Genomic DNA, 27,731 nt, shown 5'->3' on the forward strand with positions numbered 1-27,731 from the left:
ATTTTCGTATCTATTTTGATGAATAATTTTTTAATCTTTATTTTTTTAAATCCAAACAATGCAATAACTTTTTCAAATATTTCAAAAAAAATTAAATCAAATTTATCAAAACATCAGCCTATTGTTCACATAAAATGGGCTTGTGCAACTGACAACCTAACTATTGCAATCTCAACAAACAGCGATAAAAATAGTATAATATTGGATTAAAAAAAAGTTACACTTCATGGTGGCAGAAGAGCTTTTAAAGAACAGCCTTGATGTACCTGTCTACAGTTAGTGTTCTTCCAAAATAAGGAAGAACAAAACAAGGTAAAGCTCCAGTGAACTCAAACTGATTTTTATACTGTTTTCCTTTTATTATAACTATGCTGATAATACTGTCATTTAGTGGGCTACTTCTTTTAAACTACTATAGTATGTCAAATAACAATTTCTATTAGCTTACAGGCAGAAACCACGTGAAACATTTTCCATATCTATTACATACCATATGGTTATACAATACCATAGATATTGCAATATATAATGTATATGAATGTGTACAGTGCGCATAATAAAAGGACCACCTTGAAAAACTTTTGATCTAATGATTGCATCTTCACATTCCAGTACTCAATTTTAAGTTACAAAAACATAGTTTCTCTGAATGAACGTAGCTTTTATCGATGGATTCAGATCTCTGACAGCCAAAATTTAGAAGATAGAATCTGAGAAATATGGTCCCAAAGTTTGCATCCCTAAATTTTTATTTTACTTTTTCCGTATTTCGCTACATGTTGTGAAATTTTTCACACAGTAATAAAATTCAATTATCTAAAGATAATTCCATGCGGGAAAAAAAAATTTGGAATTGTTATGTATACAATTTTTTGCATTATTTTAACAAATACAATTTTGCATGGCAAAATACAAAATTTGGGCAGAATCGGTGAATAGTTCCAGGGAAATTGAATTTCAAAACAGTCAGATATATTTTTGACCAATTCTGAAAAAGTCTGATTTTGTAACTTTAAATATAGTCTGCAGTTATTAATTAGCACATTTGAAGTCACTCATTCAAGCCATTGAGATTTAGTCCTAGAATATGAAGAGCCAATCATTAAATCAAAAGTTATTCAGGGTGGTTTTTTTTTTTTTTTTTGCACACTGTACTATCCACGTGTTAGTATCAGAATTCTAACTGCCTAACTATGAAGAGAACTTTGTTACCTATCTAAATTATAGTAAAATTTTTCAATTATCTTGCATTAATCATTATTATACTTTTATTGTATTTCCAGAGCAGCATGCTTTATAAACTTCGCATTTAATACTGTGCATATTTTTCAAAGAGAATCAGTTCACAATAAATATAAAAATATTTTATTTACAAATAGTGTTTTTTTTTTACACACGAACCATTAGCAATTTACATAAATGATCAAGAAGTTATACCAACTAAGAAAGATTGATAAAGAATTGGAAATGTATATAATATGATAAATATTAATTATACTCAACATTATGATTGATCCAATCATCTTTTTTTATGTATAATATTATCACAGAAAAAGTTTTCATACTTTCAAAGTTTAAGTCACATAACTTTTGTAACATCACACAAAAAAAAAAAATCTTTAAAGTTTGCTTGGTATTTTTGGAGATACAGGAAAGCCTCCATCAAAAGCAGCTTGCAGAACTTCATTAACATGAGTGCATGTGTAAAAATTCATGTCACTCTAGAAAACAAATATACATTAATTCAAAATTAGGTTAAACAATAATAATAAAGTTGTAAATGGGTGTAAGATACCTGTATTTTCATATCAGTAATTTCTTTTAATTTAGCAGATTTTAATTAATCTTGGCTACAAATATTAAATATAGGAAGACTTTCTGCTCATATTTTGTGCTGAAATCTGGTTAAATAATTTTATAACCATCCTTGAACAGCTGACCCGATTTTGGATTTACCCTGTAGCCTTGTAATTTTAAACCCAATCCAGAAGACAAGGATCTCTTGGATCAAGTGTCGAAAGAAGTTTGTCTTCGTGGAGAACATTTTGGTGGAACTAACCCGCATTTGTGTTGCATGGAGAGGAAAACCATAAAAATCTCCCTCATTCAAAAGCTTTTATTTATAGCACCATTTATTTTCGCTTAAAACTTTTTAAGTAAAATAATACACAGCAACAAAAAAAATTAGGTAAAATTTGTTGTAGAACTAAAAGTTAATTTTAATATATTTCTTATATAAAATAATATTTTATATAATTTTAAATTATATTACTTTTACAGGCAGAATTATTTCTGTATAATTTAATAGTGTTCTTCCAATATTTTTTTATACACCAGTGAAATTAATTGCTATTTAAATTAATGAAAAATAAGATTAGGATTTAATTAAAAACTTTTATGAATTTAAAAAGTAAACAAGTTATGATTTATACCTGTACTGATTGTGGTATATCAGCAAGATCTTTTTCATTTCTACTAGGTAATATACAACTTCTCATACCAGTTCTATGTGCAGCAAGTACTTTTTCTTTAACGCCTCCAACCTGAAATTAAATAGTTATAGTATAATTTAAAATTTGTACACTCACAAGAATATTATATTACATCTATGATAATGAGGAATACACATAATATCAAACATCTTAATAATAAAAGTAAATGAAAGCCATAAGAAATGAAAAAAAAAATTATTTTTAAAATGATAATAAGTAAGGAAGAACTGTTTTTAACGTAGCTTACTGCAACAAAAATTAGTTTCATGACAACTGTAATTACACATTAAGACTGTGAAAAAAAAACATAGAATAATTTTTAGATTTACTTAATCTGCAAGAATATCATTACAATAAACACTAGGATTGTTGGCATTAATTATTTCATATCTGCTACATCTTGAAGAGATTTGTGAAGTTGTGTATCTCAAATCAAGAAATATATTCACGAAAAGAAAAATATATATATAATCATCTTGAACAATTAAAAATGGTTATCATATATTTTTGACTATTACAAAGAAAAATCACAATACAACACACAAGAGTCTATATGTAGAAAAATAGAATTGTAAACATCAGATTCAGAAAATTTAAAGGGGATAATATAACTTTCTTCTAGTCCTATACATAATCAAATTTTAACTTCATTTGCATATTTAAGCCTTAGCAAAACGAAATTATATAATATGACGCAAACATTAACAAAAACACCAAAGGGGTAAAAATTAAATGCTATTTTCATCGACTTGCTTCATCAATAACACTATATTCATCAAATTATCATACAAACTGGATATTTTGGAGTCAATAGTGTAAAATACATAGTTGTCGGTGAATGCTCTAGAATAGAAACTTCAAAATTTTCTTTTGCACTACAATAAAAGACTAACAGTTGCACAACCATAATTTGTAAAGCAAAACTTATTATATTAAACCCATATTAACAAAATATTTTGTCAGATTTGAACCATTAATTGTTTATTTATGCACAAAATTGAATGCAGCTAAATTAATTCTTCACAGCATTTGTACACACCGGGAAAAAATTTAATTTTACCCCAAAAACCTGTAATTCCCACGTAATTTTTATTCTAATAAAATTTTGCAGAAGAAAAAGCAGTACTTTGGCCTTTTGTTTGCGGTTTGCAAAATAATAATGAAAAAGTGATAAATTGCCGAAGAGGTAATTTTAAGGTAAAATTTTGAGTAAAAGCTCTGTCTTCTTCATTAACAGAATGTTCGCATAAATGCAACCTAATTTATTTAAACAAATGCATTGTATGAATCTCGGAGGAATGTTTTACCGATATGCATATCATACAATGAATGCCAGATGATCACTATTTATCAGAATATTGTTTACTAGTGCCACTTTGTGGGGCCATTAATCAACAAATTAATAAAATTACAGATTTTTTGCATAGTATGTTATGCCTGACAACAAACTTGAAGGAGCATACAAGCAAGTTAAATAGAATTAATGTCATTAAAATAAGTATATATAGAGGGAATCATATTTAATAGTTAATTTTGCATCTATTGCTTTTTAAACTAGCTTTTTAAATAAATCACTTATAAAATAATGTTGGTAAATTGACAAATTTACCAACATTTAAAATATTTCAGTTACTTACCGGAAGAACCAAACCTCTTAATGTGATTTCCCCACTCATAGCAACATCAGACCTCACAATCCGTCCTGTAAACAATGATACTAATGCAGTAAATATTGTTATACCAGCTGAAGGACCATCTTTGCCGACTGCTCCTGCAGGAAAATGAATATGCACATCGGTACCTTCCATCAAATCTGCACCACTAGAAACCCTTATGCCGTACTGTAGAAAAAATTTATATTTTCAGAAAATTAGTGGTAATTTATCAAATTTAAAGTATAATCTATTACTTTAAATAAAATTAAGAGTAGGTTAAATTTATTTTTTCAATAAAATCTATATTTTCATTTTAAGAAAAGTTTTAAACAAAACCTAAATAAAATAAAATATTCATGGAAGCTTAATTTGTTAAAATATTTTACTGAGAGAGTAATTTCACATTTGAGTAATTTAGTGAAGAAATTTCTCTTAAATAGCAACTTCTTCATTAAATAACAAAGGGAAGAATTAATTTATGCGACAACAAGAAAATGGTTTAGATGGTTGGAAGAAATGTAAATAAGAGAATGGCTCAGGCAGTTGAATGTAAACCTAAAAGACAAGGTACAGACAGCAGCATATCTTTCAGACCTTTTTCTTAAATTTATCTGAACAAATTTTGAATTTAAAAGAATAATAAAAAAGCATGTATATGTATACATAAATTTGAATTAATTTTACAAGCTACAGTTAAAGGTAAATTATAAAATTTACTCTCTCTCTCTGTATATATATATATATATATATATATATATATATATATATATATATATATATATATATATATATATATATAATACACATATATAATATATATAGAGAGAGAGTAACTTTTATAGTTTACCATTGACTATAACTTGCAAAATTCAAAATTAATTCAAATATATATTCGTATCGTTGTAGATGGGTAGATATGCATTGAACCTTAAATATAGCCACCTACAACTTACTATACTAGCAGCTTTTAAAAGTAGCTAAAAAACAAGACTTTGACCCCTTAACTAAAAAGCTAGAGATAACTTAACAATTAGTATGTTTAACTTAACGACATAAATATGTCTTCTTGGCGATTTTACCAGCACAAATTTTTCATTAGAAAGCATTAAATTTTGTATACAGAGAAAATCATATACTATTAATTAATTGTGTAGTAATACACAAGTCTAATATACTAAATACACATTATGAACATTCATATTACATTCTTTATTATTCATTCCTAATTGCAAAGGTATATGGAAAGAAAATCGGAATTGTTACAGCTGAACAAAAAACTTCAAGAGAAATGTCTTTATTTTGTTTATCGTTTACGGAAAAAAATTAACTTACTTCATGACAATGAGAGCGAACTAAATTCAATGCTAGCTGTGCAGACTCTTTCATTACTTCTCCTAATTGTCCTGTCAGTATTAATTGACCATCTCCATCAATTTTAGTGGCTTCCACATACATTATTTGGCCACCTGCACTTGTCCATGCCAAGCCAATCGCAACACCTGGTTGGATTATTCGGCCAGAGATCTCACTTTCATATAAAGGTGTCTAAGAGTAAAGATTGTAAAAAAAAATAAAAAATTATAAGTATCATTTCTTTAAAATGAAAATGCATATTTATAGTTCAGTATAAAATTATAAGCAAGTATTATTGCCTGAAATAAGATAATATAAATGATCTGCTAAAAGATGGATTTGATGAATTTAGTATTGATTTGTGTAAAAAAAAAAGTTATTTCTTATAATAATTTTTAAATATGAATTATTTTATCTGAACTTAAAAATTATTATTAATGACAGAGTTTTTTCTGTTAAAATTTAATTAGTGTGAATGTAGTTAAATAAAATTATATATCAATTTTTAATCTTGAAATATTACATTTTCATAAACCATAAAATTTTACAACAAATTAATATGGATAAAATTTACCCAATTCTGTTTGACATCTTTATATGATCTCTTTAATCAACAAATTCATTATTCCAAGATACATTTTTCATAGCATATTGGATGAAAATTGTTTAGCATAACCAAGGATTTTTATTTCATTATCATCAGTAGCAGGAAAGGATAGGGTGAGCCAAATCCTTCCTATAAAGACATTGGCAAGCAGCCCTCTTCTTATACTGGTTGTCCAATTCTTAAACCTTTAGGACTACAAACTCTCTTTCAAGAGTATTGTAAATACCCAATAATAATATTTTTACAAAACTAAAAAATAAATATTTTAAACTACTCATATTTTCAAATGTGCCATATTCAGTTGCAATTTATGAAATGTAATGATATATAAAGAAGACTAATTAGCTTTTTTTAATATTAAGTAAGCATATTTATAATTTGCAAAGAAATCAATAAATTTATTTTTAAAAGATTACTTACACCTAATATATCTAAAACAGCCTCCTCATCTAAAATAAATGGTAGCTCTGGTAAAGGAGCAATAGGACTTAATGCAAAATTTTGACAGTTAACAGGAACCTCCTCATTTGGAGTGATTGAAGTTTTAGAATCATTAATATTCATCTGATCATCATTTGGTCGTAAAGCAGCTTCTTTTTCCACAATTCGAACTGCCACAGCACGACACAGGGCCCCTAATTTTCTCTCCAAACCACGGACACCTGCCTCTCGAGTATACTTGACAACTGTTAAATAAAATATTATTCATTTTCGAAAAACAGAATCATCATTTATTGTAAATAATAAGTAATAATACACTTACAAAACAAGATACATAATAAAGAATTTAGATTGATAATTAAATATGTACTGACTATGCACATTTTCAAGATACAGTTGCGTTAAATAAAACAGTTTCAGCTCAAATTAACAGAATTATTTAGATTTTTTAATGATATTTAAGTTTCTATTTTGCCTTTACCTATTTAAGTGTGTCCTGGTGAAAAATGTATTTTTATAATCAAGAGTTGAACTAAAGCCTTCACATTGGATAAATGCAAATGATTTACTTTTAGATATCAGAATTTTTTTGATTTCCTCAACATCGGACTTTAAATTCAAAAAAAGAAAAGAAAGAATTCTAAATAAATTTTAATGTAGTTTCATAGGGAAATTTCAGAAAAGAGAATTAGGCTTCATATTGCTTTGTTATTTCAAATTATGAAGAGGCCAATGTATTTGATAAAATCACCTCTCTTTATACCCATACCTGAACTACTATTTTGATAGCATATTTCAAACTATTTATTGAATCATACAATTTATTTTGCAGATACGTGGGTCCTTTTAAAAGAAAGTGCACTTTTGATGTCCCACGACTTTAATAAATGAAATAAGATGACATTTTTAAACATTCAAATACACATACTATTCGTTTTTGGTAAATGTATATGCATAGAAATTAGTATTGTAAAAATAATGTCTGTGTAATACCTTTTTAATACTTCAGATACAGCTAAATTGCTATATCCCAACCTTCTTTGCCTCTTATTTTACTGCAAATGAGTCTGCTGTTATTTGAAAATAATTTTAAATTATCTAGTGAAAATTGTGTTGTGTGAAGTATCAAGTACAGCTCATCTAACATACAGTTTCAAAAGTACTTTAAAGTAAAAATCAAATATTTCAATTTTTTCCCACGATTTTTTTCACTCTGTTACTATAATTATTGTATTAAATTACTTCTGTTAAGTTTGCAGAAATGAATCCCAAGTCGAGAGACTTGGGATTCATTTCTATTTTTAATTAATAATCTATTTTTGAATAATGTTAACACTTTAAATATTGTCATTATATAAGTTCAATTTATTTTTCCCCCTGTTACACTTCCACTCTGTTAGCATGTTAATGGTAACTTTATTAATTTAGTATTTCATTACTACATATTAAGTTTATTTAAAGAAATATAGGTAGCTATCAATAGTGGTACGGCTAAAATTCAGTAATTTGCTACAAAAGAAATTTAAAAATTTAGCTCTACCGTAGCCCTGTCATATTTTCCACTCAGTTACTAACAATTAATTACACTTTATTTTTCTATATAATTTGACAAAAAGCAATTTTAGTGATTTTCAGTGCAAATTTGAATAGAGTGGAAGTTGTTTACTGTTTCAGGAAACTTTTATTTTTATTTAAATACTTTTAAACATTAATAACAATGTTAGGAACACAATGCAGATTCAAGTTAATGTTTCAAGTAAAAAAAAAATTGTGGCTGTTTTTACTTTTATGGATAAGAAACATTCCATTTGCAGATGAATTTTTTATAACTAGTAGTTCAAATATTCAGAAAAAAAATTTGAATGCCTCTCCATTTATGTAATGAAATTCCTCATTATTACATAATGAAATTCCACATTTATTTTAATGAAACAAAAATGCATAAGAAAACTATATTTTAAAAACTATTTCTAGTCAACTTTTAGAGTTATTACTGGAAAAGTTTATAGTAAATTTTTAAAGATACTCTCACCAGAAAGAAAGACAATAAAGTCTAGAATATCTACAAAATGAAATAGCGCAATATTTAATCCTCAAAGTGGTGAATACTTAATTTGCAACAGAAATTTTAAAAATGACTTGTCATTCTTTCTACTCATGATTTTGTCCCCAAAAAAGTTCAACATTAAAATTATATCATAGGACAAGTGCATGAATAATATAATATTAAGCACATCTCATACTAATTTAACTTTAATGTAAGCTAGTCTATCAGTTGTTAATTTTATTTAAAGAAAGAGATTCATAAAATCATTCCAAGAACCATACTTTAACTATTTATCACAATATAAGTTCATAAATTATAATCATAAACAAAAGATTTAATCTAATGTTTTGGTAAATGATGAGAAAGATAAGTTTATAAAAGAAGAAACATACTAATTAGTCGAATAGCTTCATCAGTCACTTGTAACATATCTGGTGTCAAACCATGTTCCTTTAATTGTTTCGGGAGTAAATGATTTCTAGCAATGTGTTCCTTTTCCTCATGTGTATAACCAGGTACTGTTATAACCTGCAATAAAATAAAAAGTGAATTTTGATATTTCATGAAGTAGTACTTGTTAAAATATTACAGAAGTCTCAATAAGAATCCAACAATATAAATCATTTTAATAGAAAACTTGAAAAAATATTGACTAGCAAGTTTAAATCCCAAAAAGGACAAACTTTATAATTTCCTTCTTTTCTAAAAAAAAATAAAATACAAATAAGTAATAGATGCAAAGTCAAATAAGTAATTTAATTACTTCCATTCTGTCTAACAGGGCAGGAGGAATAGAACTAATTGTATTGGCAGTTGCTATAAATAAAACTTGAGATAAATCAAATGGAACATTAAGATAACTAGTATTCAATTAAGAAAAATACAAAATTTCCTAATAAAAATGAAAGATCAATTAAAAAACTGAGCAATAATTAAAATTAAAACTAATTTACACAAAAAATACATTATCAGCTAAATATTTTGAAACTGCATTTAGGTAATTTTTATCAGCAACAAAAAATAAAAAGGATACTGATCAGTAAAGGTGCAATTTTGTTCAGGGTCTAATACTTCTAATAAAGCTGCTGATGGATCTCCATGCAAGCCTTTTGTCTGAAAAAAAAAATTTACATTCAAAATCACAAAACATGATTGAGATTTTAAGAAACACAAGTGATAATTGGAAATTTAAATCAATAGAAACAATGTTTCTAACTCAATTTATAATGAAAAATAAAATAGCCATTATTATCATACAATAAATATTAACATAATTTAAGAACATAATCAACTTTTAAAAAAAACACCTTTATGAAGAAAATTAAAACTTTAATTGAAAATGAATTCATAAAATATTCATCATCATATTTGGCACAATAAATAGCAAAGGGTGGGTCAAGGCTTTCTGATGAAGATTCCTTCAGGACAAACTACTTTAGTTTGAAATTTTTCTGTATCAATTAGGTCAAATAATGTCTGCACTAGATCAATAAATAGTGGATGCATGCACAATTAAAAACATCAATAATATTTTAATTATTACATTTTAACATCAAATTTAACTTTACATAACTGAATACAACTGTTCATATATATTTATGACTAGAAATATTTGCTTTAGCTGATTTATCATTAAATGATTAGAAGTTTTGTTAATTTTTCATTAAATTCAATCAAATTAGAATATTTTCCAAAATTGTTTAGCATTATAAAGAATGGGGATTTTGTTTAACAAAATAAAGATATCAAGAAAAAGTTTTTTTATTTATTTATAAACAAAAATTAACACATTGTATACAAAAATAACATGAAATGTTTACTGGAAAAGATACAATAAAAATTAGTTAGAAAAATATCTACGACAATATAAATGATGAGCAAGCGTTTATTTTTTTGGAAACTGAGGCAACCTTAGCATTAACTGAGCAGCTTAACATTATCCAAAACAACACTATATATCATACAAATCATTAAACCAAAATATTTATTTTTTAAGTTAAAAATAATTATTTCTAAAATTGAAATTTTCAAACAATTCTTTTCAAATAACTTTCTTTTTAAATTCAACACACGTTTTCCCAATCGGTTGAGAATAAATTTCTGTCATAATTATTTCAAATTCAATCAAGTTGCTTTTTAATAACTGTTACAAATACATCCAAAACAGAAATCAAAAAATTATACAAATAAACTTGGTTAATGGAACTAAAGTGAGTTTATAAAAATGAAATCTAAAATTTGTTAAATTAATATTTTCCTTAACTTTTGTTTTCATTCTTGCTCTATAATATGTATTAAAAATATTTCATATCATTTTAAAACATATTTTTTAGAAGAAATTTACCAATTTATCCACTTCATCCAAGAGAAATACAGGATTTTTTACTCCAACAGTCCTTAATCCTTGAATGATTCTTCCAGGCATTGATCCAATATATGTTTTACGATGTCCCCGAATATCAGCTTGGTCACAGACACCACCTAAAGAAATTCTGCAACGAAAATTCATAACTAAGATTCAACATCAATATATTCAATTTTGTAAATGCATACTAGAGGGTAAAGCACTCTACATACACAAAAACGAATACCATATCTTTATACAATTAAATCTATGAAATCATTTACAATAAATATTGCTGAATGACATTTGGATTTCATGGGATTTTGAAATAATTAATTGTGATAGTAAAATTATGTTTATGCAAGCAGGAATTTCCAATATTACATTCATTGAAACAGACAGTTCTCATACCGATATATTTTCATTATAAAATAATGCATATTAACTGTCACAAATGTATTAACCCTTTGACACAGATGGAACACCAGTGTCTGTTTCATAAATTTTTTTTTGGACATTTTAATTACAAAAAAAAAATTTTTTGTATTTTTTTAAATTATAAAAAATAGTTTAATAGTTACTAAAAAAAGTTAGCTTATCAGAATTATATTTATACTAAAATATAAAACCAAAAAAGTAGTTTAAAATTTTTTTCATTCATATTTAAAAATTCATCACTGATTTTGTAAATTAAAAAATTTCAATTTGGAATAGCTGTTTTCCTTATATCTAAATAAGTGCGAATTTGAAAAACTATTGTTTCGAAGTGAGCCCCGTCTGGAAGATTTTACCTTTAATGCAGAGAAAGGCACCAAAGTTTTATGGTGTATTTAATGACCATAAATTGTTAAAATGCTAATATAATTGTCAAAATGCTAATAATATTTCCCCCTTATTTTGATGTAAATTTATTCCAAATAATGAAAAAATATGAAGATTATGTTTAATAAAAAATCTGTGTCAAAGAGTTAAATGATCCAAGCTCGCCTCACTTTTGAACCTGGTTAAATAAATATTATATACCTATGAAATTCTCTTCCAAGTGATTGAGCAATAGATCGCCCAACACTAGTTTTTCCTACTCCAGGTGGGCCAACAAAACATAATATGGGACCCTTCAGTGAATTCTTCAATTGTCTTACGGCTAAATATTCTAGCACTCTTTTCTTCAGTTTCTGCATGCCATAATGATCAGCATCCAAATCTTTCCTATAAGCAAATAATTACAAATATTTTACAGCCAAACTGATTTGAAACAATAATATGATTTAAAATATGACCATAATAATTAGCATCTAAATCTTTCTTGTAAGCAAATAATTCTAATGTACTGTAATCAAATGAAATAAACATACCTAGATTTCATAATGTCAATCACTTCTGGTGAAACCTTACTCCAAGGTAATTCACACATCAGATCAATATAATTTCTAAAAATATTTCAAATTTATATGCTTTAGAAAACATTTAAATCAATTTATTCACATATGTTTTAAATAAGTGCAAAATACATTTGCACTTAAACTAAATGAACATAGTGATTTACCTTGAAACAGCATGATCAGGCATGTGAAATGGCATTCTTTTTAACCTCTGAAATATCATGAAAACTAAAATTAGCACACAATTAAAATCACAGATACCATTAGAAATAATTAAATATATAATTACCTGAACTTCTTGCAATGCTATATTTTTAGCATGTTCTGGCATATCTGTATCCCTAGAACCAAATTAATAGCATTTGATTTTTTTTTATTCATCAAATTAGAGAACAAATTTCTACAGGAGCAAAATTTGATCGCAACTAACCTTATAGATTCAACTTAAATTAAATTGAACAAGAAAAAAAATACTCAGAAAGATTTTTTTTTTAAATTCTTTCAACTTGCAAAAACTTAATGACCATTTGACTTATTGACCAGTTAATATTTAAAACATAAACTACTCACCTCACTTTCTTCTCTAGTGCTGCAATATCATCACCACCTTTGTCAAAGTCAAACAATTTATTTCTTCCAAATGGAAGTTTTGTTATGTCAAGAGGTACAATTTCTTCTTTTTGAGTCTTCTGCAAAATCTGAAGACCCTATTGAAACAATAAAATATTTAAAGAAAATTTTAAAAAAATAATAAAAAAAGCACATATTATTATTTAATAAAAAATATATTATCTGCTAATGATGTGAACACACAATATATTCTAATCTTGGTTAGGGCAAAATCATCATGTTAAATCAGTGTTTTCCAAACTTATGACTTTTGTGTACCCTTTCTAAATTTTTCGTAATGCTGTGTACCACTAATAAAAAAAAATGAATGTATTTTTCACTATAAAAAAATTGCACAAAAGTTAAAAATCACAACTGGCTGTTGTTGGCATCACTAATTATTAACTGTTAACTCTGCAAAAAATAGCCAATAGAAAAATATGTAATCATAAATTTTCATAGCTAGCTTTGTTTTTAAACAAAATCTTTTTAAATTTTCGTTTGTTGCAAGATATTTCGTATAAGAATGTGTACCCCTCGGGGTACACATACCACACTTTGGGTAACACTGTCTTAAATAATATGTTTAACACTATTGTATTTTGAATTGAAAAGTATTAGAGCTTACTCCATAAATATAGTATATTAAAAAAAAATTAAAATAAATCTTCCATGAGGAATTATTCTGCTAATAACTATAAAACTGTTAAATAACTTTATGCTACTTTTAACCATTGCTTTGAAGGAAAATCAAAGCACATGAATGCAATATTCATTTACTGAAAATTAAAATAAAACAACAATTTGCTATGAAGTATAATTAAAAGAACCATCTTAAAATGACGTGAGAAAAAAATCACAGAAATTTTTTTAACTAAATAGTGAAAAACAAAAGTAGGCAACAACTAACCTCTATCTGCCTAACTAACAATGGCAATGTTTTTTTAAATCTTTCAGCAAGATCTACTGCATCCAATATCTGCAACCTTTCATTGAAAGAAGCTCTTACAATAGCAGCACATACATCAGGGAGACTTTCACTTGGTAATGAATGTAGTAAGCGCTAAAAAAATATTAAACTAAAATAATAATACGATTTCACCAAAATTGAATGGTATATAAATTGCATTTTATCTTTTTTGAATGCATATAAGGTATAAGACACAAAATATGCATATAAGACACAAAATATCACTGGGTACCACACACCCCTAGCCCACAATGGGCTGTTGTGGAAATTCTTTTTACCAACCAACATATACCAAATGTCTTTCAAAAGAAATTTAACTATTACATTTGCATCAACATTTTTCCACACATCTAAAAGGATTTGGTACATAACACATATGTTTTAAAAGTTGTGTTACATTCTTAAAATTAGTTAAATATCACGAATTCATTCATCAGAATACCACGCGTCCTTATTTGAGAATCAAATAGGAAAAACTGGCACACTTTTTTATGTGTTCCTATCATCTTATTAAAATACAATAAGGGATAAGGTAAAAAAACTTTGACTAATTCTTCATATTATTAAAAATTATTTTTTTCTAATCTTTAAGTTTTCTAATTTTGCATTTAGATAGAAATTTGTTTTTTAATACAATAGAGTCTCAATAGTTCCAATTTCTATTGTTCGAGTTTCCCATAAAGTTAGTTTCGCTCTCAATAATGACCAACACACACACAACACGTGTTGAAAAACGATATTGGGTGTTAAACACTGAAACATGTTAATAGCATATTAAAACAAAAAACATAAGACAATTATTTTAAAGTACAATTAACCTGATGTAGCAATCTAATGAATATTGTAACTTGGTGTAATGTAATAAATATAACCTGATCCTCCAATGTAGGTAAATTTTACTTAAATATAATATATTTTTCAATTGAATACTGAAATTTTAAAATTGTTTTGTTTCCATTTATTTTAATATTGATTAAATTTTAAGCTTTCGAAGTTTGAAGTGTGTGGCACCGAGCCCACCTCGAGCTAGGAACTCGAGTAATATTAACTCTTTTCGAAAGTTTGAGGTAGGTTCGATGCCACCAACCTCCAATTATCAAGACTCTACTGTAAATGTAAATTCAGAGGTCGACTTTAACGCTGAATGCACCATTTTGTAATTAACAGAAGGGGCCACCTTAGACGCCAAAAAATATGTTATTAAAGTTGTGAAAATATTGCAAAAAATGTAAAACACTAAAATTAACATTAATATTAGTCCTTAAAATAAATTTTAAAAATAAATTATAAAAAATTATTTCACTCATTTTTAAAGTGATATGTTTAAAAAAACTTTAAAACTAAAAAATAACATTTAATAATTTTTATTCAAAAAAAATTTAATCCTCAATAAATTCTTGGATAACAACATCATTCAAACAATATTTCTGTTATGATCATAATTAACGAGTGATTAAAAATGTCATAACATTTTATTCAAAATGTAACAATTAAAAATGTCAACATTTAAACAAAGAGAGCTAGATAAGTTTAGGCAGATATAAATGGAAATAAAAATATTTAATTTTTTTACCTTTAATCTTAAAACAGCAGGTATAGATAAATCAAGCATGTCAATCAATTTATTTGCTTGCTCTCTAAATTGTTCCATCAAATCTGATAATTCAGTGTTTAACTCCTCAGACTCTAAAATACGCAAAAAAAAAGGGGGGGGTGAGTTACATGAAAAAAATTAATATTTTTTATTACCTTTACTTATTCATTTATGGCACTCATATAATCATTTTCACCAAAAAAAATTTTCAAAAAATAATAATTAGGGTAATAACATATTATAGGCTTATAAAAGATTTCATAAAAATATACAACATCTTCCTCAGCAACATTGGAATAAAATAATTTGTTTCTGCAGAAGTAAACTTTTAATAATGAGTGCACATAAAAGATATTAAACTGAATAACTTTCACTCTAATGATCGGATTTTCACGTACTAAGTGTCAATCATAATGGTTCCTCGGGGAGACCTCAAATATGCTAATTATTTAATACTAACTATTAATTAAGTTATGAAATCAAACACAAAAATGTACTTTCTATGAATAAATTTTTTTTCATAGAAAGACTGAACTAATATTAAACTGAACAACTTTCACTCTAATGATCGGATTTTCACGTACTAAGTGTCAATCTTAATGGTTCCTGGAGGTGACCTTAAATATGCTAATTATTTAGTGCAAACTATTAATTAAGTTACGAAATCGAACACAAAAATGTACTTTCTATGAATAAATTTTTTTCTTACATATTTCAATTCTTAATCTTCAAAATATAGGGGGTAGCCGCAATCTGAGATATATGGTCCCCATTGTTTGGTCAGGACAGCAAACTCATTTACCCAAAGATAATTTCATGCAAAAATTACATTTTAATAATTATTTATTATTTAATTTAAATGAGGATGAAAAAATTTTGAATTATGAGGTATAAGTTTTTTATACAAAATAAATCTACTTATTTTTCTATTGAAAAATCGAAAGCTTCAACTGTTTTTATTTAATAGAAGCTGAGAAAAATTAAAATGAATTATTTTTAAAACAGTGAAGAAATATTTAAATGGGGCGATTAATATTTAAATGAGGTTAACTTACAAGGAACTTGGCTAATGTGCGCTAAATGGTTGGCTAATGTAATAGAAGCTGAGAAAAATTAAAATGAATTATTTTTAAAACAGTGAAGAAATATTTAAATGGGGCGATTAATATTTAAATGAGGTTAACTTACAAGGAACTTGACTAATGTGCGCTTAGCATAAAATTTCATACATATTTTTTTCGCTAATAACAGATTGCTAACTCTTTTTTTCTAATTATAAAATATGATGTTACTTTTTCAGCTGCAAAAAATTTATTCGTAATTTAGTAAAGAGATTTGAATAAAACATTTTATTCAACGAATGTTGAGTTTTATGAAAGCATGTTTCTGATAGAATATGATTATACATTGTGATTGTGATTATATTTTACATTTTTAATAATCTTATTCTTTACGCTACCAAGTATATTAGTTTTTTCATTAATATGCAAATCAATTTTTTTTAGTACTTTAATTTAGGTTTTCTTTTCTAGAAAAATTCCTTTTTAAATTATTGTCAAGTTTTCGTTAAAAAGAAACTTAGAATTAATTGCCTGCTAACTTAGAACAAACATAAAGAGATGTCAAGTGAGACTTTTCGACTTTAGCACAATTCTCTAGACATTATCGTAGCATAATTTATTATTAGGAAAATGCCTTATTTTGTTAAACAGCAAAATACTAAAATTGAAATTTGTAAAAAGATTCCGAAGCTGCGCTAATTTTAAAATAACCATCTGATTTAAAAAATGTAATAAAAATTACGTACTTTTCAAACTGATTTTGATAATAAAAAAATTTTTAAAAACATTCCAATACGCAGCAAGAAAGTTATACTTTCTATAAAAACAGTGTATACCGATTTTTCCTAAATTTGGTCATAAGAGTATAAGAATGATATTGCTCCAATGAACCTACTCAATAGTTTTGTCATTTCCAGAATAAAAATATGTTTGGATGAAACACATTATCGCTTGAAAGCTAAAACAAGAAAAATTTACCTATTGGTAATTGTTCTTTTCAGATCTTAAAGCTTAGAAAATAATAATTTAAAAACTGAATAAAAATTTTAAAAAATCTTTGATTTTTGAAATCAGCTGAAAAATTATCTATTGCCTAGAAATTTCAAGATATTTTCTATCAACTATTAATAAATAAACCTGTCCAAACAATCACAGAACATTATTTTAACTTTTTTTTTTTTTTTGTTCACTGAACTTGGTCACTTAGCAATGGAATAAAATTAGGTATTCCTCTCTTAAATTCGTCTATGGGTTATCTTAAAATAATTATTTGCAACAGTGACTTTGCTTGCCTGTTTTTGTGACTATCGCTAAACATATATAACTTATTAGCCCCACAATTTATGATTCAATCTTTTCGGAATTTTGTCTTATTTTAAGAATCGGGAATGTAAAAAAATATATATATTTATGCTTATTCTAAAAAAGTGTGTTTTTGTGTCCGATCATGTAACTTAATTAAAGTTAACTCTAACTAATTAGCATATTTGAAGTCACCCTGAAAAACCATAAAGAATGACACTTAGAAAATGAAAATCGAAAGTATCCATTAGAACGAAAGTATCCAGGTTGATTTTTTTTTTTTTTTTGCGCACTGTACAGTATAGTTGCGAAGAGTATCATTATTGGTAATTAAAATGGCAATTGTAATTAACAATTTTAAACAAAGCATCTTTCCATCCTAAATAATTTAGTCTGGATACAGCATTCAACTAAATTTTAACAAAATTTCTAGTTTGAATAAAAAAATTTATTACTTTTTCTTTATACTAATAAAAATAATTACTACTAAAAAATACAGGCAAACAATAAATTTTCTTTAGTTCTTAATTAAAAATTATCCTTTAATGCAGAAACTATAATAAATAAAATTTTTAAAAAAATTTAAATTGTTTAAAAATTTTGATTATAATAATTTTGATATACTAATAACTTGGCAATTGAAGCAATAACTTTTGCAGAATTATTTTCAATTGGATGAAATAAAAATGTATGTAAAAAAATTTATTTTATTTCTAAAATCATTGAAAATATAACATAATCTAATGCAAAAAATTACATGTTTAAAATCTTTTACTCAAAAATTTAGTAAAATAAGATATAAATTTTTCTTATTTAAACAAATTATACCATTTTCTTCACCCGGCAATCTGTCTAGCTGACAAATACTAGCAATTAAATAAGGTGATTTTTCAGTGATGCGTTCAATTTTAAATCTACAAAGACCTGTAACAAGCAGTGTATATGCTGGCCTAGGCCAATTGGTACCAGTGACTTGAATTACAATACCAGCTGTACCAATGGAATGCATTACAGGTGAGTTTTCCTAAAAGTAATAAATAAAGATTACTAAATATAAACTAAACTTAACTACAATATTTAAAAATTTATTTTATTATAAAAAAAATAACCTTTATAAGTCATTTAGAGTTATAGATAACTTGACATAAAATTTCATAACACGCAGTTTCTTAATTATACACTTTTAGTTTTTTTAAACAAAACAATACAAATAATCTTGTTGTGCAAAAACTTAATTACTTTTAAGCATTTATTATTTTAAGAAAGTTTACAAGCTTCCAAAATTAAGTCAAGTAGTAAAAAGTTTGCTTCCTTAATAAAATATTTGCTTGTTTTCCACAAATATTGATGAACTAAATAAAAAATATCATGAAAAGGTTTTTTTTTTTAATTAATTTCAATGCCCACCTGTGTGAACATTTCATCAATTCAGGCATTTTGTAAGCCACTCTTTCAGGGGCACCATAATAGGTAGGCCGACGTTACTCCCACAGTAAGGACAGATAGTAGAGAATGAAAGAACATCCATGCCTTGCCCAGGATTCGAACCCAGAACTATTCCGAGGCAAGGCCAGTACCCTGACCCCTACACAATCTGGTCGGCTCATGAAAGAGTTAACTGTTAATTAATTTTTTGCTATGTTTGTATTCTGTTAAGGTTATGGATAAGTAACATTTAAGTTAATAGAATAATATGATTTAAAGTAACATGATTTTCATGTCTTGTTATAAATATCTAATGATTTGGCTTCAGAAAATTCTTTATGATAAAATGCTTTTATAAGTAGCTTGTTAATTTTTAAAATAGTTTAATATTTACACAAGCACAGAAATACCATAAATTTCTTATTTTATACATATTAGATCGACAAAATATTGTCATTTTGAATGACCATGTAGCAGTAGCAGAACTATTCATAATATTATTGACATAGATTGCATTATAAATTATTGAAATTAAAAAACATAAAACATTTTTTGACTAATAAATACATTTGTATTTCTATTACAGATTTGAAAATGCTTTGCTACTTTTTTTATTATAGGTGCCATTCAATTCTTTATTTATAACATATTTTAAAAATTAAGCATAATGAACAAACATAATTACATTTACTAATAAACATGAGCATCCATAATTTAATTGTAATAAATTCTAACAAATAATTAATTTACTAGGTCATTTTTTAATATGTGAACTTGATAACAATTTTAGCTATGGAAAGATTTCTGTATTGGTACCCATGCTAAAATAATTGCTTAGATTTGGTGACTTCCGAGCAGTGGCTCGAGAAAAACTATTTAAAAAACAATCATTTAAGAGGACCCAACTTGAAGGGCATAACTAGTAACCTCCACTAGAGAAGCCCTACATATTTTTTAAAAAATTTTTACAAGCTTAAAATACCTTTGGCAACTAGGCGATAGTAGTTTTATTTTATAATGAGTGTTGAAAAGCCAACACAATTCTGTGTTCATGACTATCTCTGTAGTCTCGTAATTTTGAACCAACCATGAAAACAAGGGATCTGCTAGACTAAGCATTGGGACAAACTAGCCTTTGTGGAAAACTTTTTGATGTAACTAATTTGCAATTACATGGACAGGGAAACCACGATTAGCCCAACAGTAAGGTGATTCTAACCGGTGATCCGTCTACTACTGAGGAAATGAACAGGTACCGATGCAAAAAAATATCTCTTAGCAATGTTTAACTCTTTATAAAGTGTTTAACTCTCTTTATAAAGTGTTTAAATGTTTAACTCTTTACAATAAAGCCCAATATATTTGAGCTTGTATAATGCAGAAGTATCAAAAGTTTACATATTAAAATGTTTATACAATGTTCCGATTAAAACTAACCACATGGCAAACTATAATGATATACAAAAAAGTAAGATATTGAATTCATACTTCTTCACAACGATGATGCTCTTCCTTTGGAACAACACCAATAATAGCACTACTCAAAGTACTTCTACTAAGTAGGTGGTTTCTAACCATATTCATACTGAAATAATAATCAAAAGAATTAGAAATCTTAACAGTTCAATAAGAACAATTCAGTTGAATTAAACCTAAAAAGTTTATTTATAGAGAAATTGGTTTAAAACTACCAAAAAGCGAACCTATATTTTGGCGAACCTATATGGTTCGCCAAAAAATAAAATAAAAACTCAAAAAAAAAATTTTTTTTAATTTTTCCTCAGGTGAACCCACAAATTTTGTTAAACTGGTTTTCCTCCAACCACTTTTTGTAAAACTTTGCACAGATAAATCTACTTAAGAAAACAGATAATCTTTGCACAGATAAATCTACTTAAGAAAACAGATAATCTTTGCAGAGATAATTCAGAGTTTAGTATTGGCAATCAAAATTAGCACACAGCAGAATTCTTTACCTATGGCAACAGTAGGCATGCGTCCATCATTGGTGTGTGGATTATCATGGAAGTATGTTAGTTTCTGTCTTGATTTTCAAACAGATTAAAAAATTTTAAGCTTGGAAACTCTATGGAAATCATAACTGAATTAAACATATTGCTAACAATAAGTTTAGAGGAAATTTTAAAATATTTTTGACAATTTAAATACAAAAAAAATATATCTGATCAGAAGGTAACAAGGAAGCTCTAGACATAAAATCCGAGTTTTCCCCAGAGGGCGTACTCAAGTCAGAGTTGGCAAGTTTTTGACAATTGGGGGTTTTATCCGGTTTTAATAGTCACGTCATAAAACCCTTTTTGACATAGTTTTTGGCAATTGTCAAAAACCCAAAATTTTGCCGTAAAGATAATTATTAGAAATATGAAGTATTTGTAATTAAACATACATATAAAATTACAAGTGATCAATTATTTATGTATCTCGAAATCAGGGTTGGCAGGTTTTTGACATGTGACAGTTTTTGACAGTTTAAACCATGGTTTAAACCGTCACGTCAAAAACCTCACTGTCAAAAATGTCGAAAATGTCAAAAACCTATATTCATATGTAAAATTTAATTAATACATAAAATTTATATATTTTTTATAAAGGATAGTGTTTCTAAATATGTTCTAGAAAAAATAAATTTAAAATTTTGAAGAAACACTTATTTTGAATAGTAACCAAAATCTTGTACTTAAAACTCACATCTTTTGTAATATTATGTATTCATTTTCATGTGTTATTGAAAATCTGCAGTGATATTATTAAGAAATTTATTTATAACCAAATTTAGCGTATAGTATAGATTATACTAAAAATTAGACATTTTTAAAGATAAACATTAGCAGTTTTGTACATTAGACATCTTCTTTTAAAGAAAAATCTTTTTAATATTCTTTTAAATCTTCTTAATAATCTTTTTAACATAAGACAATACAAATTTAAGTGCTTTCTGTTAAATACACAGAGTAGTTAGTGTCGATTTACAGTATATTCCGCCTATTCATTTACTATGCTGGAAGTTTAGTTTATCCAAATACTTGTGAATTTCATTTTGCTGAATACGATATAGTTTTGTTGAATATCAATATCTAAATATTCAGCTGTTGAATAATTACTTCTTGCTTTCAAGATATGCATTATTTGTATTCTTAATACAAGTGGAGAAAAAAAAATTAAGAGATAAAAATTGTTTTAAAATGATAATTGTAATAATTATAAATAAATATAATAAACAATATGAATTATATTTATCATTATTCATAAATATAACTACTTTTAAATTCAAATTAACATACTGGATAATAAAGATATTCGGTATAACATTAAAAAAAAATTTTTATACACTTGTATCAAGTTTGTATTTATACAACATAACTTGTAAGTTCCTTATAAATATTAGTTATATGTTCCTTATATGTCAAAAATGCATAGTAATAAACTTTTAATTTTCTTAAGTATCAACAGAAAAAAAAATTTTTTTAAATATAAATATTTAAACAATTTTTGTGCGAATTTTTTCTGCACATGCAGTTGAATATAAATTTCTGAGATTTTAAATCTGTTATTTTACCTTAATTTTAATTAAAAAATATTTTAAAACCTGCTGATTACCTATAGTATAATTAAATTTCAATCTAATGCATGGCAACTGTTGGTAGTTTTGAAGTTTATATATTTTCTTGGCAAACTTCAGTTTTTGACATTTTTGACGGGTTTTTGACGGTTTAAACCAGTACTATACCCTTGTCATGTCAAAAACCACTTTTTGACGTCAAAAACCCAACCCTGCTCGAAATATTTTAACATTTATCTCTTTTTGTTTTAAAAACTACGGTCACAAAACCAAATTTTGGTGGCGAAAATTCTAAATAATTATAAATGAAAATGTGTTAAATTACAATGTGTCAATCTGTTTAATTATTGAAAATCAAAATACAAAAACACTTAATCATCTTATTCATTATATGTAAAATCAATTTTCATTTATTCCTCTTTTAACTCCTTTTCCCCAAGCATGCGATTACAAAAAAATTCTTTTAATGTTCTCTATACTACAAGTTCATATTTCAGTTTTGTATGAATAAAACTGAAATTCGAAACTATTCTTTCAATTGATGCTCAGCTGCATGCATTAAAATGTAGTCATACTAATAATATTATAGCAGAATAAAATAACATGCAATTATGAAATTTATTCCTATAACTGTATTAAATATTGATAGTAATTTAATTAAACCCTTGAATTGATTGATAAGAAAAATTAACTCTTTTAAACAAACATTTATAGTTTTATAAATTATAATTAGTTTACTAATTGGGGAATATATTATAGGAACGATTTATTGGAAATATTCACGTACATGTAAACAGAAGTGCAAAAAATTCTCAGACCCTAATATATCTTCAGAATAAAAAAAATTTGGGATCAAAAATTCCCGACCCCCAAAAAACTTTAAGAGTTTTTTTTTATTATTATTTTTAGCATAATAACATTTTAAAATATTTTTGGAAAGTAAAGTTTGTATAGGAAAAAAAAAATTCATTTGATTTTACACAATTTTTGAATAAACAAGCTTATGTGTTAAAAAATATATTGAAATAGTTATAATTCATTCAATTATAAGTCCCACTCTTAAACTTAAGAAATTTAAATTAATAAATACACAAATTCACATTTAATGTTTTTTTAACAAGGAAAAATTTTGCTAAGTGTCACATTTTTTAAAAATAAAAAAAATTGTAGATTTTTTTAAACCTAACATTTCTCTGCGGGAGACTGAATTTCACTCAAAACCTGGTTCAAATGATTAGACATATTCTGCAATATAAGTAATAACAAATATTAAGAATGAAGAAAATATATTTATAGGTCGAGATCAGACAATTATTGACTAAGACTTCAGTTTTACTTAATCTAAAAAATCTGCCTAAATTGAGGCATAAAAGAATTAAAACCAGTATTTAGATTAATAATAATTAACAACTTATAGTTATTAATTATAATATAAACTGAATAGTTACAATATAGCAAATATTATTGATCTTAAAGTAAATATTATTGATCTAGAGTACCATGTTTAAAAAAAAAAACAATTAATAGTTTCAATAATTTTGGCTATATATTATGTAAATGATATAAAATATAAATCTTAATTATAGTAGCATATAATGCATGATTTAATATCTAATAAAATATCTTCAATGACAAAAAAGAAACTTGACTCAGTTTTTTGACAGATTTCTACGTTTTTAACACTAATCGACAGGTTTGTAACACTTTTTGATAGGTTTTTGACATCAAAAATCCAACCCTGATTCAAGTGCTTCAATTGCGAACAAAGACATTGCTGGTAAATTTTACTTTCAAGCACAAAACTTTTAGCACGATAGCATCATAGCTACAAAAGGGCTCGAATTTTAACAGTATCTTTCTTTTGGGTAATTTTGCATAGATAATCTTATTTAATAATAAATATTTCCCATTTCCAAGACATTTTATTTGGTTTTTATCACTGTTTTCTTTCAATAAATAGGAACACTTAGAGAGCTTGTGTAAGATTTGTAAATATTTATTATTAAAATTATTAAACTCATTAAAATTTACATAAGTAAATGGGAGGTTGTTCTGTATCATGATCTGTGCCGTCAGCTACAATCACTAAGGTGCCAAATAGCAAATTTTTTTTAAAAAATATGCAGTTTGTCCGGGGGTGGCTACGAGTTATACCCTTTGAGACGGTCCCTTTCTGTGGTGTTTCTCGTGGGCTCCTACCAAGTTGCCAAGATTTGGCGATTATTTCTCCACAGAACACGATACGGAAATCTCCCCAGTATATGAAGGTAGAGGGGAAAGGTCTATTTTGAGAAATTAATATCTTAAATACATACTTCTTTCATTCTAGCTCATCTCTTCTTAGATATAGCTTCTTACATTATTATTATCAAGTCATTTTAATTAATTTCTAATTTGATACTTCTAAAACTTACTTTTTGAGAAAAGAAGCAAAATATTTTTGAATTTCAAAAAATATAAGAAAGGAGGAAGAATAATACAGTTTTGTTTTAATCAACAGGATAAACATAGTAATGAATATTTCCCACTTTTAGCTGCAAAATATAGAATTTACTTTCATAAATATTTGCTATTTTAAAAAAGTTTTCAACCTGCAGCTATAAAATTACAACAAAACTAAAAAGTGGACTATTTTTTAATCCCCCTCATAATCAATATAAAAGGTATAGTGGCCATTCCCAATTGCATAATTTAAACAAAAGAATTAATTACAAGTATAATGTTAAATTTTTAACACAGCCAACTCGAGGACGTCATCAAATTTGGGAGAGAAAAAAATCAAAACTATTTATTTAAATCATGATTACGAAATATTCCCAAATTAAAATGCAAAAAGCTAGAGATTCTCAAAAGAATTGATAACTAAATCTTGAATAAACTTCCGTAATAAAAACACATTGAGAAGAAAAATTTGTGAGCCGCCGTTATTTTGATTGTTTATGTTTGCCTGTCAAAATAAACATGTGCGCACACACAGCTGTATAGTAAGTCCGTACGGTTCCAGGACACTTTTGGACATTTATGTTGCTACGTAAGTCAATGCGATGTATATTATAACAAAATTTATAAATGTACATACTTTTTTTCATTAGATACAGGTATTCTAATCGATGCCCCAGGAAATAATACTCCATCAATAATTAATAAAGGGAGCCTTCGCGGCAGCTTGATATTAGAAGTCGCCATTTTTGACGCTAATACAACGCCCTCTATGGAGGTTATCAGATCTCTCATCACCCCATCCAGCAATTAAGAGCAGCAAGGTTTCTGTTTAGTTTCGAGGGACAAAACAGCTGAAAACGAAAGTCATAATGAAGAGAAACCTGTTACGCCAAGTTTAGAGACTGATAATACGTGAGCTAATTATTGGATGACAGATTTTTCCTCTCTACGCGAATACTGAACGGTAAGAAGATAACAATAAGGAAAGTAACAATCTGTGTTTCCGCCTATATTGAGTGTAAATAATACTTTTTTTTTTTTCATTTTTGGAATAAAACTGGTTTGGTTATCAACTAGTTGATCTCTTTTTTAGTTTCTTTAATAGAGAAAGACGAATTAAAAAAAGTAGTTATAATAAATGTATTATTAATACTGTAAAGAGTTTTTTTTTTTTTTTTTTTAAATTTATATAGGATTTATATTTATATAAGGAAAAATTATCAGAACGATTTGTGAAAAAATCTATTTAAATGAAAAGAAAAAAATAATTTTTTTATTCAACAATTAATTCAAATAGTTAAATGAAATTAAAGTAAAAGGATTTAGCTAGGAAACAAATGTTGAATTCTGTAACCTTCATATAATTCTGCATTATAATCGAATATGAAGGACTAATCAATTAAACTATTATGACGTATTGTTAATCTAATTTATTATTAATATAATTTATTGTGTCCATAAATATTAATTGTATCATAAAATATCGACTAAATAATCCTTTTAAGTTCATTGAGTTAAAATCTATAGTTTTATTGCACTGATAAAATTAAAAACGGGTTGAACCGTGACTTTTTAAATTTAGAAAATGACAAATTTTTAAAAAGTTCCGAGAATGTAGTAAAAGTTCCGTAAATGGAGTAATATATATACTATATATAAACTCCATTTACGGAGCTTTTCTTTCATAAGAATATATGTAATTGCAACTTTTTAAGCAATTATCAACAGCAATAGCGTCATTTTCGCATCTCTATTCTAGTATTCTCGAATTTCTTTTCGGTGAAATCTTATTTTCTTATGCTCTTTGAAATCTCTACAGGAGATTGATTTGCAATGCAGTTAATAATTTTATTATCTTGAAGTTCATGAACGCGAGTTTTTTTTAACCTTCGTAAAAGATAATTGGGTAAAACAGCATCACACTTTCAGTTTTATGTATCACGTAGAAATAATTCGTATAATTTTAAAATCTGTAATATTATTCATGGCATTTACAAGTATTTTGCGAAATGGCTAACCTCGACACTATGACATGGACTTAATGAACTTAATTCAAGGTTAAAATACAAATTCCTCCAAAACAAATTTTTTTTAAAAAACATTCTAACCATATCCCACATAGCCACTAACTTACAAAAAATATCTACCTCATATTTTTACTTTAAAACTAACTTTATTGCTCTAAAGACTATACTCTGTCAAATCTGTTGTTTAAAATGGATTGATAAGAAATTAATAATTTATAAACTTAATAATTTATATCTCTAATGGTTGATTGATGCATAGAAACTGTCAATTTAACTTTAAAAAATGATTAATAATAATAAAATTAAACGGAAAAAAAACCTACCCCTTTTAATAAATATTTTTAGTTTTTTATTTTCCCGTCAAAAAAAAAAAACTTCTTTATTATTCATCGATTTTAAA

The 27,731-nt window shown here is 26.2% G+C and overlaps 1 protein-coding gene across 3 annotated transcripts; it reads right to left on the reverse strand.

The window, feature by feature from the left end:
• Positions 1-1,349: 1,349 nt before the first annotated feature.
• Positions 1,350-26,251, reverse strand: LOC107443263 (lon protease homolog 2, peroxisomal). Of its 3 annotated transcripts, none has more exons than XM_016057073.4 (19): positions 25,942-26,251; positions 20,771-20,867; positions 18,686-18,881; positions 15,474-15,586; positions 13,841-13,993; positions 12,892-13,028; positions 12,611-12,662; positions 12,486-12,532; positions 12,295-12,369; positions 11,963-12,148; positions 10,940-11,087; positions 9,629-9,708; positions 9,359-9,455; positions 8,988-9,123; positions 6,528-6,793; positions 5,480-5,692; positions 4,130-4,333; positions 2,433-2,543; positions 1,350-1,721 (listed from the first exon to the last, which is right to left on the reverse strand). In XM_016057073.4, exons 1-19 carry the CDS (start codon positions 26,094-26,096, stop codon positions 1,620-1,622), a joined length of 2,568 nt encoding a protein of 855 aa, XP_015912559.1. In that variant the 5' UTR covers positions 26,097-26,251; the 3' UTR covers positions 1,350-1,619. The 3 variants fall into 3 exon arrangements, with proteins under 3 accessions (XP_015912559.1, XP_042908963.1, XP_015912561.1); XM_043053029.2 differs by lacking the exon at positions 25,942-26,251 and adding an exon at positions 25,178-25,838; XM_016057075.3 differs by lacking the exon at positions 25,942-26,251 and adding an exon at positions 25,575-25,811.
• Between the last annotated feature and the right edge of the window lie 1,480 nt (positions 26,252-27,731).

This window comes from Parasteatoda tepidariorum, chromosome 4 (assembly GCF_982258835.1).
Source record: "Parasteatoda tepidariorum strain Cologne lab strain chromosome 4, Ptep-v5.0, whole genome shotgun sequence".
NCBI lineage: Eukaryota > Metazoa > Arthropoda > Arachnida > Araneae > Theridiidae > Parasteatoda > Parasteatoda tepidariorum.